The following is an 18,241-nucleotide window of genomic DNA, read 5'->3' on the forward strand; positions in this document are numbered from 1 at the left end:
AACTGGTGTGCTGTCTTGGCCAGGTCTCCCTCGGAAAAGAGATTTCAATCTCACTTCCTGGTTAAATAAAGGTTAAATAAAAAAATTTAAAAGATTTTCTTAAAAACAAATGATGAGGGGACAAGCTAGAGTATACACAGTATGTGTTGTATTTCAATACATTTTGGATATTATTGGATTGTATTATATTGGATATATTAAAACTAACTTTTCTGCACTTACAATTCTTAAACTAGGAAAGTCATGAAAATCCTACTGCAGAGATATCGACTGTTCTTAGAAACTGGTTGGTTGCTACTAATTGGTGTATGTAGGTGCTGACGCAATATTACCGTCTGTGCCGCACACATATTCTCTGTGTGTGTGTGTGTGTGTGTGTGTGTGTGTGTGTGTTGTGTGGTGTGTGTGTTGTGAGCCTGCCTGAGCTGCTATTGGTCTCTGGTGTGTGTTAACAGTGTGAGGCACGATTGCGAGTATTGACTCTGGTGTTTCTATGTCTGAGTCTTGTCACCATGGCGACTGGGCAACAGGTTGGAATCTGTGTGCATGTGAGAGCGAGAGGCAAGCACGGCTGAAGTGTGTGTGCATGACTCGCTGTGTAGGAGTGAGTGTGTGAGTGAGAGTGAAAATTGGATTAGTTACTGACAGTGTGGGAGGGAGGGAGTGTGTGATTGTGATTGTGTGTGTGTGTGTGTGTGTGTGTGTGTGTGTGTGTGTGTGTGTGTGTGTGTGTGTGTGTGTGTGTGTGTGTGTGTGTTGTAACCTACTGCACCTAGGTGCGCAGCAGCATATGCTGCATTTGTTCAAGAGACAGGTTTATAACACACACATACTATCACACACTTACATGTAGATTAATTACACAGTAACAAATACATCTGCCTTCAGGTTCACTGATGGTGATTTTGTCTTTGCTAATTAACACATTCTTAATGCAATTTAAATTATAGATGGTGGATTCAGCATGTAGCAGGAGTGTGGAAGGTATGGACATATGTCTGGCACACTGCTCCTGTTTTATTAAAAACCCACTACATTAAATCTCCAGACAATGCTAGTCTGCTAACAGACATGGTCTCTGACCAATGGATAAAACTGGTATTTATAGAAGCCCTGCCATGGTAACTGAAGATGTATTTTTAGTGTCACTCTTTGTAGGTGCAGAACATGTGTGTATATACACATGCATGTGTAATTGATATATGAGTAAGGCTAAATGATATTGTGTGTGTGTGTGTGTCTTTTTTCATTGTCATAGCAACTCCAAAAGATGTAAACAAGAAGAGGAAAGAAGGAAAATGTGTCTAGGCTCACAGAGAAGTACAGTCGGTAAAACTGCCGATAGACACGCAGTACAACCTGCCAGTGCCCATCTGCGGCTGTACGTCTTGTTTTTCTATGCTATATCAAGCACGCAGTGGAAGAGAGAGAGTCGCAGAAAGAGAGACAAGTAGATCTAAGAGTAGTAGTGGATGGAAAAGAATGCATAACGACAGAAACAAATGCATAGCAATCTGACAGAAAAAAATCCTAAGCGTATGTCCTTTCCCTCCTTCTAAGAGCATGACCAAATTAGTCTAGATGATCCCTCACATAAACACATGTCTGCCTTCATCTAGCTTATATCACTACAGTGGGGATGGGTGATTGATTTACTAAATTTAATCAAACCAGGAAACCTTTAGTATGTATTAGGGGAGCAACATTACGTTGTTTTTATCAAGTTTGCAGGCACAGCTGATCTAATCTGCTGCCGCTAATGTGTCCGCTCAAAATGTGAACCTGCTTGCTCTCCATTGCTCTTTGCTAATAAAACAGGAAAAAGGAGAGATCAAGGGTTTGATAAGAGACTCATTATCACCTGAGCTTAACGAGTAGTCTGCTGACCTGGAGCCGGAACGAGAATGGAACAGAATCCATCCCTACCTATCGGTAGGAATTATCCAACTCTTATGGAAGTCAAAAATAATCATGCACACCTCAGAAAGCAGTGGCTCTGAAACAGCGGGTTGAATTCAAAACATAAAATATGTACAGAATACAATCACTCCACAAATTATTCTAAATAAATAAGATTTAATAATATAATAAAATAAATAAGAGTTCCGTTTTGTTCTCACAAATTCTTTATCAAAACTCTTTTTTCCTACATCAACAAGTCCAAGATCCATCTCCCTATTGCATCTGCAACTTGATCTAAGTAATGCTTTATTAAAAATGTATAAGTTAACAGTTTATAAAATAGGCTTCATAAAATTACTACAAAATACCTCCAAAACCAAGTGAGTAATGATGATTTCTTATAGAAATTGTGATGTGGATACACTTGTGTCCATATTAGGTAGGAGTGAACAACAGAAGCCTGACAGAAGCCAGAGTGCAAGCCAACTTGATCCGTCGAACCTTTGCCAACTTCAGGTACAAACAGTTCTGTCCCGCATTGATTCATTATTTCCACCCCAAATAAAGCAAATACAATGTTTCTTTTCACTTAAACTTCAGAAAGCTGCCACTATGTCAAGTGCACGCAATTCTCTGATTAACTCTGAGGTGGCTTTCAATCTGAAGGGTCAGAGAAAGCACAACAGAGAAGAAAAGGGACCAATAGCAGAAATGAAAGGGTGAAAACAGAAGCTTTGACTCGGTGACAATATGCAAACCCACCAGGGCCAAGGCAATGGTTCTCCACTGTGCTATTGAGCAACTCCAGGTGTGCTTTGAGGTTCAAATGACAACAAACCAGCATTTTAAAGGATCAAACAAATGCATTCGGCTGCTTTGATTACGTTTGATTCCAGTTATGTGTTCTGTACACACGCCTTTGACTCCATAGTTGCAGTTTAAAGTAGCAATATTGTGATAATACCAGAGCTTAGGTTAAAAATATGCGTTGCCAAGCTGGGGAATAACTTGTCCCATATTGTAAGAAGTGAGATTTTTTTTGTCACAGCCAGTATTCAGAAACTGTGCCTTTACATGAGCCGTCAGGGCTTCCGTATGGTGGTGATGTCCCAACTATAACATACTGTATAGGTGACGGCTGCAATGACGGTGCAGAGACTCTAAGAGCGCAGATGCAGAAGCCCCGTAAAGGCTGACCAATCAAAACAGACTGGGCTTTTTCAGAAAGGAGGCTTAAAGAAACAGGCAATGAAACAGCACGTTTCAGACCGAGGCTGAGTACAGAAATATATTCAGACAGACAGTATTAAAAAAACAAAGTGTTTTTTGAACATTTAAGTATGTAAACATGTTCTAGTAGAAACCCAACATACAAGTATAAACCTGAAAAAAAAATAGGATCTGTAAAAAAGTAGCCTAATGCTTTTGACCGCCAGTAAATCTATGCATTGTTTTTTCAACAATGGAATGAATAACGTTTTCTTACCTTAGAAGCCATGCGAGAGTAGAGGGCGTTCTGATCCTGTGCAGAGCTCATCTTCTCCCTCCTCACCATCTCCTTCAGACCCACATTGTCATCGTCCTGGAAGTAGCGCACACGCTCCCCGTCAACATGGGTCTCAATCTGAAGAGAATAGGCAAGAGTGAAAAATGTGAAAAAAGAGACAAGGAGAGACAAGTTGGAGAACAAGAAAAAAAAGACACAATCTCGAAATCTATTCAAATCCCATCCAAAATCCCATCCTTGAAAGGAGGAGTGAGAACGTGAGAGACAAAAGGCCAGTGGAGAGAAGAGAGGTAGAAGAAGATGACAACCTGGAAAGAAGAACTCTGACAGACAGAAATGGACAGCGTGAGAGACTGATTATGAGGGAAACCAACAGTGAGACTCACAGTAAAGGAGATTAAGCCACTTTAAAAATTCATAATAACCATAAACACAGAGTCAACTGGAAAGCTTTGTTTACATTTCACGTCTCTACTCAGAGGCAGGTGGAGTCCCGGTCTTCATTACACACTTTGATGAATACTAAATGACACGGAACAAACAGCAGGACACAAACCTCTCATTTGCTCTTCTGTTTCTCAATACCTCTGTCTTCTAGGTACAACAGTGTGCAGGATCATCTCTGTTTTTGCGCTAAGTAGTGTCTGTCTCATGCAGTTCAAGATTTATTTTTCACAGCAGTATATTTTCATCTTTAACTCCTTTGTAGTCCCTCCCTGCCGTCCTGTCATTTGTTTTTCTACTTTCTTTCCACCAGTCATCCCTCTGTCTTTACCGGTTTCTTCTTCCGTCGTCCTCCGTGGGGCTCCTGGGGTCCAGAGGGAGCACTGACTGGCCAGGCGCGACCTGATTGGTCCGTTCTGAACAGCAGGATTTCCTGGTCCTCACTAGAGTGACCTGTGGCCTAAAAAAAAATAAAACACAACCAGGTTATTTTCTCTTTTTGTATAACAATGAACAACAGTATTCCAAAAGAGTTTAAATGTTTTGTGCATGCACCTTTTGGCATTTAAGTGAAGAAAAGAATGATACCTCAATCCTAAAGTTCAATGATGTAATGTCTGCAACCAATTCCAGGTCATACATGTTACATTTGCAGATAATCTTTAACATGGATGTCTGTATTAGTAAACACAAGCTTTAATCCCATCATGGAGAGGCCTAAAGCTACAAGTTGTATCAAAATGGAAACGTTGATTCCAATTGACATGCAATATCTAAAAAACCTGGAGAAGTGTGATTTCTATCAATTAAACTGACTTGGCAGTCTCATTTGTGTATTTTAGAAAATGCAACTTATGTGTTAAATTGATGGCAGCAGATGTGTGTCTGGGAATAAGAGGAGAAATGAGGGGCTGTCAGGACAGATAAAGTAGCTATATTGAAAGTTGTTTCCCACTATTAATCAGAGCTCCAACAGAATAAAAAATAATTTACTTAAACAGCTCAATTTACCTGGCTCAATTACAAAGAAATGTCTTTAGTTTTGAATGGGCTGGGTTTAATCTGTCCTAATCATTTCACAGGATTCATTCCAACAATTCTCTAAATATCTTCAAACATTTGGTGATCACCTAGTTGAATTAGATTAAAGATGCCCCTCTGTGAAGACAAACATGTTTAAAGAGTTAAAGAGAGCACTTGTACAAGACAGTTTGGTGTGCTTTTTCTTAGAGAACCTTTGACAAAATTTTACAAGACCGGACTTCTGTTCAAAACCTTCAGTGGTAGAATGATCTCATTAACTTGCTGCTTTGGGGCCATTTAAGCTCTCAACACAGGTCAGTGTTTTTTAAAGATCAAAAAGTTTGAAAAGCTGAAGTCTGAGTTGCACAAGCACTGAAGTTTGATGTGACAGGTAGAGACGGACAGCCAAGAAACAAGAACAAGATGGGAGTAGCAGAGAGGATGGGAGGCAGTCACAAGAAAATGAAACTGGACTGTCAAAAACAAAATGATAGGAGGAGAATATTTCCTCTCTACGGTCGACACAGTTAGGCCTTTCAAGGCTCTACATGAGCAGTGAAAATATGAGCCAGACAGGCAGCAAGAGTCAAAACACTAAATAGTGAAGACAAACCAAATGTCTTCTATAACCAGACGGACTGGAAAGATTAACGTGACTCTCACATCTGAGTGAGGGTGCTCTCTCAGCTGATGAGTGCACTAAAGTGGAAGAAATAGGAATTTTTGTCTTCTTTTTTTTTTTTCTTTCTTTTTTTTTAAATGTTGCTGAGGATTTAACCTAGTCTTCTAATTAGACAGGACAGCCTTAGTGGAGATGTTCTGGCCAACTTTCACATGATAATAATAATAGCCTGCTTTCCGTGTGTTTATAAAGTTGTTGGAGTCTGCTCTGTCGGAAATAGGCCTCTATTTATTTCTGCATATACAAAAGTGTGTTGTGTGTGTGTGTGGTGTGTGTGGTGTGTGTGTGTTGTTGGTGTGTGGGGTGTGTGGGTGTGTGTTGTTGTGTGTGTTGGGTTGGGTGTGTGTTGTGTGTGTGTGTGTGTGTGTGTGTGGTGTGCATGCGTGTAGACAGAGAAGGCATCAGCAATGCAAAGAGAGGAGATAAAGCAGTGCGGAGGTGTCAGAGCACTCCATTGCTCTTGTTAATTGCCTGTATTTACTAAATGTTTCTAATCTCTACTGTCTCCCTCTCAATCTGTCTTTTTCTCATTCTCTCACACACATGAACACGGGTGGCACACTCTGAATGACCCCTGTTAGGAGAGGGACGTGCATGCTGAAAGAATTGTTTCCCATTAGGGTCTGCTAAAATGCCAAGCAGGAGCTGTTTCCATACAGGCAGCGAGACGTAAGAGCTGAGTAGCGAAGAGATTTCAAAAACAAACAAATTCCTTTAAAAAGCAGTCAGACGTAACAGCAGAAAGTTTAGTTTCATCTGAAGACAATGTCTGTGTGTGTGTGGGGCACTTCTCCTCCCTGCACAGTGAGAGAGATGGATTCTGCCACAAACCGCTGTGTCTGTGTGGGTGTGTGAAGTTTAGAGAAGATATAGCCCTGAGTGTTTGGATTAGCATTTAGACTATGGGAGAGGGAAAAGAAGCAGATACATCTGACAGAGAAAGATTCAGTCTGTGTGTGTGTCAGGTTAAGGGCTGTGTGTGACTCTCGGTATCTACTTTTCCAAGGCGTGCATGTTTACATCTGTGCATGAGATATATATATATATATATATATATATATATTATATATTATATATAATATATATATATATATATATGTGTGTGTGTGTGTGTGTGTGTGTGTGTGTGTGTGTTGGCTAACTCAACGCTGTATAGGTATCAGCACAGGGGAAATACTCTCATGAAACAAAGTCTTTAGATAGCAAATGGATAGATAAAAAGAGGAGAGAAGGAAACGGAGAGAAATGGAGTCGTTTATACCATCTTTTTAAAATTCTAATCACCGTTTCCTTTTTGGGGGAGAGGAATTGAATTTGTTAGATGTACATATTGCATTTACAGACCTGCTTTAACTTAGCTGTCTCTTGTAGCGTCTTTCGGGCGATGTGGCTCTCTTTGGCCTTGTGTGCTGCGTCCAGCTGGGATTTCAGTTTCTCAACCATGGCCTAAAGAAAACACACACACATACTGCACATATTAGAAACACAATATAAGTCAATATTGCTGTATATAGGTTTTTTGGTAACACACTATGTGTTAAAGGAAATTAAAGAATGGAGAAATTTATTTTTCTAGTTTCAACATGTACTTACAGCCTATAAAAGTAGAGCCTGATAAATACATTGGACGGCTGATATTAACAGCTGTCAATGAATTATCAAATACATATCATATGGGAGTATATGTTGGCAGATACCGCATGTAAATAGAAATTACCATCTGTTAATGTTTTATAGGCCACATATTAATATATAGCTGCCGTTTTTCTGAATTCAATGTTTTTCATATTTTTTCTAAAAGTGTCTGTGACAACTGCCAGATAAACGGTTTTGAAGCTACAGAGGACTGAGAAAAAAAACATTTGTCCTAAGCAACCAGAACCTCTTAAGCCATACTGCCATTAGAGATAGATACCTTTAAGTAAAAGACATAAAGACAAGTGCACAACTGTTAAAGGAATTAAAAACAAACGTTTGGGAATATCGGTTTGATTGCTTTATCGTGTAGGGAGATGCTGGATGTCAGGTTGGTTGATAACACTTAGTAAAGGGGTGTAAGAGTGAGTGTGTGTGTATGTCTGTCTGTGAGTCTGTGTGTGTGTGTGTGGTGTGTTAACAGACAGCTCGCCATAAGAGATCCCAATAGCACACTTAGCATTGACACGTGATGACAGGCAAAGGGGGAGTTGAGTGCACAGATCAATGAGCGCTCTAAATGAATGGATCCCCTGATGTGCTGTAAAGCTACACAAAGAAAAGAGTCAAAACAAATGTGCTGTCGAAAAAGTAAATGATATATACACATCACAATGAGTTAAAGCTCAATCATCAGTTTCTCAATTGAAAAAGAAGTACGTTAATTGTTGTTTTTATGTTGGAGTTATATAAATTAAATTTTATCTATTTTATCCTTGGACTAATAGTATCTCAGGGACACTTTCACAACAGGACAAGGCTATTTACCATTGTGTTGTCTTCCTGTCAACCATGCACCATTTTGTTTTTCTGGCTCAAAATTGGGTAGCTCACCCGGTAGAGCGTGCGCCCGCGGGTTTGACTCCAACCTGCGGCACTTTGCTGCATGTCGTTCCCTCCCTCCTCTCCCCTTTCACGTCTTCAGCTTTCCTATAAATAAAGGCCTAAAATAAGGAAGTTTTTGTTTCACGTTTTTGGAGCATCTTTGTCACTTTTTTATTGTTCTTTTATACATTTTTTGACTGCTATAAATTTGAATAAAACACCAAAATTCAATCAAAGTAGAAAAACTGATTTCTGATACAGAAACTTTTTGAAAATGGGTCAACTTTGACCCGAAGACAACAGGAGGGATAAATTGTTTGTCATCTTAAAAATTGTATTTTTCCTAAAGCAGGAGCTGGAAAAGGACGGGTCGTTTTATAATCAGAGTTGTCTCATACTCAGCCCGATACAGTGACGGTAACGTGATGATAACCAACTCACCGTGTTACCCATAATCTCTGCTTTCACCAGTTTGGCTCCAAGTTTGTTCATCTCCTCCTCTGACAGCAGTGGAAGCTCCTCCTCCTCCTCCTCTTCCTCCTCCTCTTCCTCACTATCACTTGAAGGGCAGACCAAAACCAAGAGATAGCAAGGGAACTTTAAAATAGTGAATACCTAACATTTCCTCATTTCAACCCCATAATGCAACCAATTTATTGGCAGAAAAATATTTACAATCTTAACAAGAAAACGTTTTAAATTTCACATATCTGTCCCTTTGGTTCATGAAGTCTTACAACCACATATATCGCAATACTAGTCATACACAAACACCCCGTCATATAGTGGCCTCTTATTCGGCACTTCATCTCTTTTCCTCCAGATATTCCCCAATCAACAGGATTGAATGACTTACTCCACCCTAATAATAGTCTTAACCCTCTAATGGGAAACATATCTGTGAAGTTTTCAATTTAACTATTGAGTTGTTTTCTTGTGAACTCTCACACGGTTTATCTGTTATGATTAATTTGAGTCGTTGTCGTTGTCGTGCCCCCCCCCCGAGATCATTACAGCCTTGCCTAGAAGGATCTGAACTGCAGCCTGGGAAGCATCATTCTAGGCTATTACACTTCTCATAGCCTCATTTCATTCTGCTGCCATGCTGCAGACTCATTTCATGCTGCAGGGTGTTCTTGGTGCTGGTTTACCCAAACAACTTAGCCTAATGAGGCGAAACACAGAACAACTAAGGTGGCTTCACAAAGCAGTGAGGCTCTGACATCTGGCCTACAACGGCGCTATATGTTGGACTGCAATGACAGTAGGTAAACATATATGTTGCAATTATCTGACACAGTTTACAAGCATTTCTGTGCCACTAATTGCTTTTGCAGTTCAGTGTCTCTTTAAATGAGATAGAATATTCATGTACTGTATGTTGCATATATAGCATAAGTAATAGAACATGAAATGCAGAAGAAGATAAGAGACAGAAATGCAATTACAAACATGACCATAAGGACCGGCGGGGGCTTAATGTAATGGCCTATGTCAATGCTGTGTAGGGGGAGCCAATAACTGCTAATACTCTATACTGACTGACCCATTGACTGATGGTTGATGTAAAGAACAAATAATAAACATAGACAACACTGAGAAAATTATTCTGCAGTCATTTGTGAAAGCAAGAGAAACTGTGTAGACTAAAGACACAGTCAGTCTCAGGAGACAAAACACAAAATATGATTGTTTGTGTTAAGAGCATGTGTTTTTTAATATCTGTTACTAAGCATAGTGCTTTGGACACAAGACAGCTATTAAGACAGAAATAGTACAGATAACATGAGTTACAGAGTTCAGAGGCCTAGGGAGTTTTTCTGGGAACATCAAGACTCACGTTCAAAAGCAGATAAGGACTTTAACAGTTTTTGCAGGCCCCTTGAAACTAATCAAGTACATATGTGAAGACACAGTCAGGTTTTATAGATGGTATAACTGTGAGAACGTCTCTGGTGAGGTAGGTATGTGCATGAATTAACATGATCGAACACTTTTAACGATGCTTTTATGTCACTTTTGTCTTGAAGTTCCAATAGTAGTATTGTCTTACACAATATCATACCCTACACAAGGAATGAAGAATTTCTTCCCATTCCATTAAGATGATTAGTTTCACTTAGAAAGACCCATCTATGGGATTTAGATTAGCTTTGAATTGGAAATAAAGCAAGAACTCCCACTGCAACATGTGTGCTAAAGGCTGAAATATATTAGGCTCACAATAGCTAATGACAGGCGGTATGTTCTGATTATATCCCAGCTAAAGTGCGCTGTTGGTTTTTTTCCCTCAGAGGCAGAGTGGTACTGAATTGTACAAAGGAAATAGACATAATAGCCATTGTACGTGGTTATTATACCATGGCTATGAGCCAATTAGACTGCTTGATTTGAGCTACTCGTTTTATAAAGATTTATAGTCAGTCCATTACCTCTGTGTAGTACTGAATGGAAAATGGAATAACAAGCATTTTTCAGGATGAGAATGAGACAGAAAAGAGCAAAATATTGGTTTAGTGGTTTTAAGGTCCGTTGTCAAGGGACTTAAAGAGTGTGTTTACTAGGGGTGCAAGATTCAGAAAATGTCACGATTTGATATTGATTTTTAGGCTAAACATTCAATTCAAAATTGATTTTCAATTCAAAACCGATTCCCACTTTAAAAAATGATTCACAGTATGTAAATGTAATTACTTTTCTCATGTGATAGTATACACACCATTACAAAAAAAAGAACACATTTTGGGAATTCTATTAATTGATTTTGAATCCGTAGTGCTTGAATCACAATACAAATGTCAATCAATTTTTTTGCACACCCCTAGTATTTATGTGTATGTATTAGGAAAACTGCTGCTGTCATGATTGTGACATTCTGTTTCATGTGAGTGGAATACCGGGAATGGGAAAGAGAAACAACGGGAATGATTCATTCATAATGTCCGACCAAACATGCATTCAACTGTACTATTAATTAATACATTTAACATCATTTAGCAAAATATGTTTTCAAGGCAACAAAACAAAGAGCTTCAAACCTTGGTGTCGTTGCAGCGGCATTATCGCCCCGCAGAACATCTTGAACCGTAGTTACAATGTTCCCAGGATCTTTCTCCTGTTGTAGTTTTTCAGAGCTGGCAGATTCCCGGGCAGGATTGCTGCTCTTCTTCCAGGATGGCACACTGGTATTACTTGGACCAGAGTCGTCATCGTCAGAGCTTGGTTTCAGGAATCCTGTGGATGGCCGTGCTGGAGGAGGACGGCGCCCTGGAGATTTATAGGAAAGAAATTACAAAGCGTGTGTAGGCTTCATAGGCTCTTGGCATGCTAGTTTGAGTTTTTTTTTTTGTTTCCTGATTTGCAAAAGAAATTGAGCAGATAATCCCGTTATTTCCTTTTCAAAAGCTACAAAAAAAAGAGCACAAGGTTTAACCCACACGTGCAAAACTTGACTCCCACATCAACTAGACCTGCACGATTAATCGTTATAAAAACGCAATCTTGATTCATCCTGTTCACGATTGAATTTTGAAATAACTTTGATTCTCATTCAATTTTATGAAACTCTACTACTTTATTCCGTGAGTTTTAAACAGACTGTATAAAATAGGTTTTAAAGTGCTCCCAAGCATTGATTCCTCTATGTTTACAGGCTTGTGGTGACGAGCAATGTGCTATAGGTGCCAAAAGAAATCTATGTTTAGTAATGCCAATTTGTTTTGTCACGGTTCATGTGTGCAAAAAACATTACACTTTGTTAAGAAGAAAAAAACGTCGCAGAGAATCGAGATATAGAATTCTAAGCTTTAAAAATCGTGATTTTCCCTGAATTGTGCAAGCCTAACATCTACTACAAAAGGCCTTGACATTAACACACCTTCACCACTGTCATCCTCTGAGGGTTTGAGGAAGCGACTTTTAAGTGACCCAAGAGAGGGAGAACGATGACTCCAGTTTTGCCCAGATGAGGATGCAGCACTTTCTCTTATTCTCTCATTATCCCTCTCTCTCTCTCTGCCTCTGTCCCCATCTTGGTCTCTTTCATTATCTCTGTCAACTCCTCGATCCCTCTCTCTGTCTCGTCCTCTAGCTTTCTCTTTGTCTCTATCCTTGTCTCTGTCCCTCTCTCTCCCTTTCTCTCTAAACCTGTCTCCGTCTCGACCTCTGTCTTCCTCTCTGCCTCGATATCCTCCCCTTTCTCTATCCTCTCCTCTTCCAGCATGGTGTCTCTCTTTGTCTGTGGGTGATGAATCTCTTTCCCTCTCATTTCTTCTCCATTGATCTCTCTCTGCCCCATCTCTATCTTTTCTCCTCCATTGCTCTCTGGCCCTGTCCTCTCCTTTTCTCCACCCGCCTCTTGCTGTTCCGTCTGCCTCTCCTCCTCTGCCCTGTCCATACACAGCTTTTTCAGCATCTGCAAGTCTTTGCTGAAATTCTTCCATAGACTGTAAAAGGACAAAGACAAGACATTTTAAAACACTTTCTTGGGTTTTGCAGTTCAGATCTTAACACATTAAGGTAATTTGGAAAAAGGTACAAAGGCTAAAAAGCAGATATATCTAACTGACAGCAACATCCTGTTTCAATTATTGTTTTGTAATTTCCAGCAGGTCACTATGACATATTAAGAGGGTTTTGTTTCTTACCCTCTGGTGTAGTCTACTCTAAAGATGCTGGCAATGTAGTTTAAAAAGAGTCCTGCTGGCTTCCCTTTTCTGGCCTTAAAGCCAGCATAGTGTTTTTTACCTACTAGATACTATTGTGAAGTTGTTAAACAATATACTAGTAGCTCAGTTGGTAGAGCAGGCGCATATGTATAGAAAACTCCATTTACAATAAACTGATAATTATTCAACTACATCTATTTGTTGGCTTTTTCACGTAACTGTGTGTGCCTGCTAAATGGTGCACGCTAGTATGTGAGTGCTGCCAGTGTGCCGTCGGCTCTCACTCCGTATCTCTCGGCCACCACATCATTGAGGCTGCGCTGCTGCCTTTCTGCCTGCTCCTGCATTCTTTGGTAGCTCTTCCTCAGCCAGCCCAGACCTGCATCATTGACAACTGGGCCTCCTGGGAAGGTGAGAACAACAGTTACAGAGTTACCTTTACAAAGACGCACATGCAAAAACATAACTTGTTTGAGACAAGTTCACTAATTCTGAGCCTCCAGGGAGTAAGTCATATCTTCCACATTGTCATTTGTCAATCAATTTAATTCTTTTTAGCCATTTCAACTAATGTTAATTAGATGTCACTCCACGATTGACTTTACTGTACGGATATGTATTAAAACTGAGATGATGAGTAAAAGGTAATCAAAAGAGGGATATGAAGAATTAAGAAAAAAGCAGTCCAAAAAAAAGAGATACCGATTAAGTCACTTAAAATCTTCTTAGTTTAAGGAAATAAAATACATTACTACCAGTTCCTGACATCATCTGAAAATTGAAATCAAATATCCGGACTATTCACTTTTTCTGGGATTTAGGGTGTTATTTTGTGTCTCTGGTGCTTCCACGCGCATACAAACTTAGAAAAAAAACTACCCATGCTGTTTTGAGTGAGATACAGGTTTCTAAATGTCCTCAGCCTTCAGTCTCTGGGTGAGTTGTTCAAAATCTGCACGGTTTTCTACGTAACTAGCCAAGACAAGGTGGCTTACCGTAGCACATGCTAGCGCTAGTATGCTAGCTCGTTTTCAATGGCTAAACACTGCTACAAGACACACTACTGTCTGTCTGTCTGTCTGTCTGTCTGTCTGTCTGTCTCTCTAGCCCTTTCCTTCACCAAATTCCTGATTAAGAAGATCTTGCTCTATCTGTCCTTTTATTCTTCGGTCAAACCTCTATGTTGACTTTTCTGCAAACATAACTGTGTTCTAGTCAATTCTACTGCACTCAACATACCAAAAAAACATACCAAAAAAACATACCAAAAAAACTCTCCAAATAATTCCTCTGCCTCCCATGGGAAATGGGTAAAGCTGTGCATCCCAAACTTACAGAAACTGCCCTGTGACAGACCTGAACATCTCATTTTAAACAGGACTGTGACTGCCACATCACACAAATCTTTTTTTTTTAAACGAACAGTTTGGGGTAGACAGAAAATATTACTATTATATATCTTTTTTACACCAGCACATGTAACTTCTACACCAAGATGTCCTTGAAGCGCCAAAGAAAAATTTACTTTGAAGGAGGACAGAAATTGAGAGAATTGTGTTATAAATGTCATTACCTTTCTTTGCTGCAGTGCCAGCCATCTTCTCTGGGGGCAGACCAGTTCCTCCATCTTTCCAGTACGGGTTTAGCTCCAATTTGTGCAAACCAGCCTGAGGGATCGACAAACACACACACACACCACACACCACACACCACACACCACACACCACACACCACACACACACACATCAGTGATTTATAATGCCAATAGCCCAACAAGGACACAAAAAAAATCCAGACAAAAACACCATGCAGACAACACACAGCTGCCCGAGAGGGGATACCCTCTGTTGCCTTGGTTATCACAAAGTTGGTATGAGGACACTGACTGCAACAGTGTTTTCATTAAAGGGTGCACTCCACTTTATACATCTCCCTCTTCTAAAGACAGACATTCAGGTCATTTTGTGTTAAGATTCAAATAACAGATACATGTGAATCTGCAGATGGAGGACACCTTATCCGTTAGAGGAACCATTATGGCTGTCATGCCCTACGCTGAAACAAAAACCACAGCAGGGGGACTGGATGTTACAAATTGGGAGAGAAAAGGGGGAAAAAACAAAACACACGCGCACACACACACACACGCATGCACGCGCACGCACACACACCTGTTCAATGGCCTCAGCCTTTGCCTTCTCTTCTTCTTTCAGTCGTTCTTTCTCGGACCTCTTCTCTGATGTGGATGTGGTTCTCAATGCCAGAAAGTCAAAGGTCATCCATTCGTCTCTCTACAGGACAGACGCAGGCAGTGTTGGTGGTTATACAAAGAAAAAGAAAGACTGAGTGGATAGTGCCATGAGGGAGTAAGTTTGGAACTAAAGCAGATAAAGCAAATAATGTGGACATTTGTCTGTATGTCCAAAACTTCTTCATAACTCTAGATCCAGAACTACCTCACAACACTACTATGCCCTGTTTAGATTATTTATTCATCTCCATTGTGGAAACAGGACTTTACTATTGTATTGAATTTAATATTTGTTGTATTCAAAAAAAAAAAGGAGTTAATGAAAAAAAACCATTTAGTATACGTGAGACCGGGTAAGGAAGTTACCTCGATATTTTGTGCTGGGCTGCAGTTGCTCTCTGAAGGCTTGGACGCATCAGGAACCTGCCACGCTTTGGTAGCTTGTGTCTGAGTGTGAGCCTCAACCCACTCGTCCCCTGAGCCCTGACACATAGAGAGGGAGAGAGGGGGAAATGATGGTGAAGATGGACAAGACATTATCAGATCAGATCAAAAGGATGGAAAATTAATCAACAAAATAATAGACAATACCAATAGAAGAAGCGGCCCAAAGCTAAATTAAAAAAAAAAAAACATTCCTGCATAATAAAGATTTTGTTTTATCAAAGTCTTGAAATTTACCTCTGAGCTGTCATCAGAGCAATCTTCTTCTGTCTTTTTCTCCTTCTTGGCCTTCTTCTTTTTCTCCTTTTTCTTTTTGGATTTCTTCTCTTTCTTCTTCTTGCTTTTTACAGAGCCCTCCTGAAGATTCCATCAATGTTGTTATTGTTTGTTTTACAAAAGTATGATTGTCTACACCAGAAGACGTCATAGTTGTTGACATCACCATCGATATCATCATAAGATCTTCCTGTTTCTTCTCTGAATAACTACTTCGATATAAATCATATTGGCAGTGAAAGCGAACATAAATGTTTGATACAATTACACAATGCTGTCATGATGTAGAGCTACTGTATAATGTTGCAGACCATCAACAAAGTCACTATTGTTATAAGGTACAGAACAGTTGTGACTTGGCATGCAATAACAATCTACAGCAATACAGTGATTAAGCAGTGCAAACACTTTGTATCTTACTTCCTCTATCTCCTGCAGTCTCTGGTTGATCTCAGGGAGCATCCAAGTATCCTCCCCTCTCTGCCTCTTCAGCTCCTTCCTCCTCTCCTCCTTCTCATACAGCTGCTTGGCCTGAATGACACAATGGAAACATTATGCATAAGTCAAAAGGAAAATAATACAACAGATCGAAGTAAGGGTCCACTAACATCTGTATGTTCAGACATGTTTATTTAAGCAGATTCTTTGGGCTGAAATTATTGCTATTATTGATGAATAAAGTCCAAAAACAGAGACATTTTCCTCATTACTAAAGGAACTCCACAGCCTTTTTATTGCCATGATACAGCTTTTAAGGGTTATGCTTTTGCAAATATGTAAGCATCTAACGACTTTTAAGCTGCACACATATATCTTCTTGCTGCAGTGGCTGTGACATGGATGTCGTTATGAGCCCATTCCTCTTCAAATTCAGCAAAATAAATTAGACCCAGCTTCACTGTGTAGATAATGTCATTAAAACCTATAGTGCTCATCTACAGGAAACATAATTTGCCTGCATAATCTGCTGTGTGCATCATGCAAACACAGCTGCACAGCAAAAAGATGACGCACAACAAACACCTGTGTACATATGTGATTACAGCAGCGAGACGGTGCTAATCTTTACGCCGCAAACAGGACATAAAGCATCTACAAAACACAGCAGATGGTCCCTATCAGCCCCAGCAGTGTTTGTCCTGTAATTTCCTGCCTTCAGTTTACCAGTATCCGCCTGTCCTGACAAAAGAAGGCATTATCAGGTCAATGTGAAGACACACAGGTACTGATAGCTTACCGAGAGATGGAAAAGACTCAAATATACCAATTTATATCACGGTTAAGGACAAATTCAGCTGAGCTCATTCGTTAACCAGCTGCTAGCCTGCTTAGCTTGTTAGCTTTCAGTCAAACTAAACAGCTAACGTTATGATTTAAACTGACGCCAATGAAGCTAACCTTCAGATTACTTGTAGGTTTGTTCGCTATAAAGCTAATCGTTTATACCTTTTCTATCGCCTCTTGCCGTGCATGTCGTTTACTATTCTTCCTTTCTTCGATGTTGCTCGAGCTCTCAAAACTGAGTCCGTGCGCCGCCATGACATTGTCATCAATGTTTGTGTTAAGTGTCGTAAAGCGCTAGTGTTTACGTCAACTGGTGGTTTGTGGTACTTGCAGTGCAAAGGACCATGTGCAGTTAAGCGAAGTACACCTCAATGAGAAAGACAGCACCGTAGAATTATACAGATTATTATTAATACATCGTGGTTAAGCCCCTTGTGATATAAGAAATTATATATAAATGTTCTATAATGGAGTCCAATAAAGTTTAGTATAGATTTCGTTACTCATTCATACCAGTATACTTACCAATAATAGGCAACTACTCTATCACTAGTCCACTCAATGGGCCCATCTACTTAGTAGGCTACCAGTGCAACAGGGTGCATTCATGAAACTAGACTATTTACTACAAGGGTAGAAGGCTATTGTCGGCCCATTAATACAGAAGAACATTGGCATCTTGTTATGTGTGAACCAACAAACAAGACTATAAATCCAGTTTTAGTTTAGAATGTACTTAACCAACCTGTAAATGTACCAGGTAAGATGATTTATACGTGGTAATATGGCCTATAATCATATGGCTATTAGGGTATTTGGAAACATTACGCCTATCTGTGTCAAGTCTTTTTTATTTAGAGCCCAAAATCACAAATTAGCCTTAGATGACAATGTAGGCTAATTTGTAGAACACAAAACACCCTTTATTTTCAATTAGAACGCCACACAAACTCATTTAACAAAGAAGAATCTCAGGAAGAGTAATGGAAGATCTTCACAGATAGACAGTCATGCAATAATAATAATAGTAATAATAATAATAATAATAATAATAATAATAATAACATATCTAAGTAGGTCCATAGCAAGACATAAAAGAAATATATTAAAAACAAAAATACAGACACTTGAAGGTATAGAGTGACACAACACTGCCATGAACCTGTCATAATCATAATAAACAAGTCATAAACATTCATGACATAATGCTACTTTTAGTAAGTGTCATTCGGTTTTGTCAT

The 18,241-nt window shown here is 39.5% G+C and overlaps 1 protein-coding gene across 1 annotated transcript in view; it reads right to left on the minus strand.

The window, feature by feature from the left end:
* cwf19l2 (CWF19 like cell cycle control factor 2) overlaps positions 1-17,296 on the minus strand; it is a 20,482-nt gene extending 3,186 nt beyond the window's left edge. Inside the window, exons 1-13 of the mRNA XM_032511942.1 lie at positions 17,163-17,296; positions 16,137-16,247; positions 15,678-15,797; positions 15,363-15,479; positions 14,917-15,036; positions 14,319-14,412; positions 13,030-13,148; positions 11,956-12,523; positions 11,117-11,345; positions 8,520-8,637; positions 6,903-7,004; positions 4,185-4,313; positions 3,389-3,526 (exon numbers count right to left, since the gene is read on the minus strand). Of these exons, the coding sequence (XP_032367833.1) occupies positions 3,389-3,526; positions 4,185-4,313; positions 6,903-7,004; positions 8,520-8,637; positions 11,117-11,345; positions 11,956-12,523; positions 13,030-13,148; positions 14,319-14,412; positions 14,917-15,036; positions 15,363-15,479; positions 15,678-15,797; positions 16,137-16,247; positions 17,163-17,255 (2,058 nt within the window). The 5' untranslated portion in view covers positions 17,256-17,296. The remainder of the gene's footprint in view (positions 1-3,388; positions 3,527-4,184; positions 4,314-6,902; positions 7,005-8,519; positions 8,638-11,116; positions 11,346-11,955; positions 12,524-13,029; positions 13,149-14,318; positions 14,413-14,916; positions 15,037-15,362; positions 15,480-15,677; positions 15,798-16,136; positions 16,248-17,162) is intronic.
* Between the last annotated feature and the right edge of the window lie 945 nt (positions 17,297-18,241).

This window comes from Etheostoma spectabile, chromosome 3, assembly GCF_008692095.1.
Source record: "Etheostoma spectabile isolate EspeVRDwgs_2016 chromosome 3, UIUC_Espe_1.0, whole genome shotgun sequence".
Taxonomy (NCBI): Eukaryota; Metazoa; Chordata; class Actinopteri; order Perciformes; family Percidae; genus Etheostoma; species Etheostoma spectabile.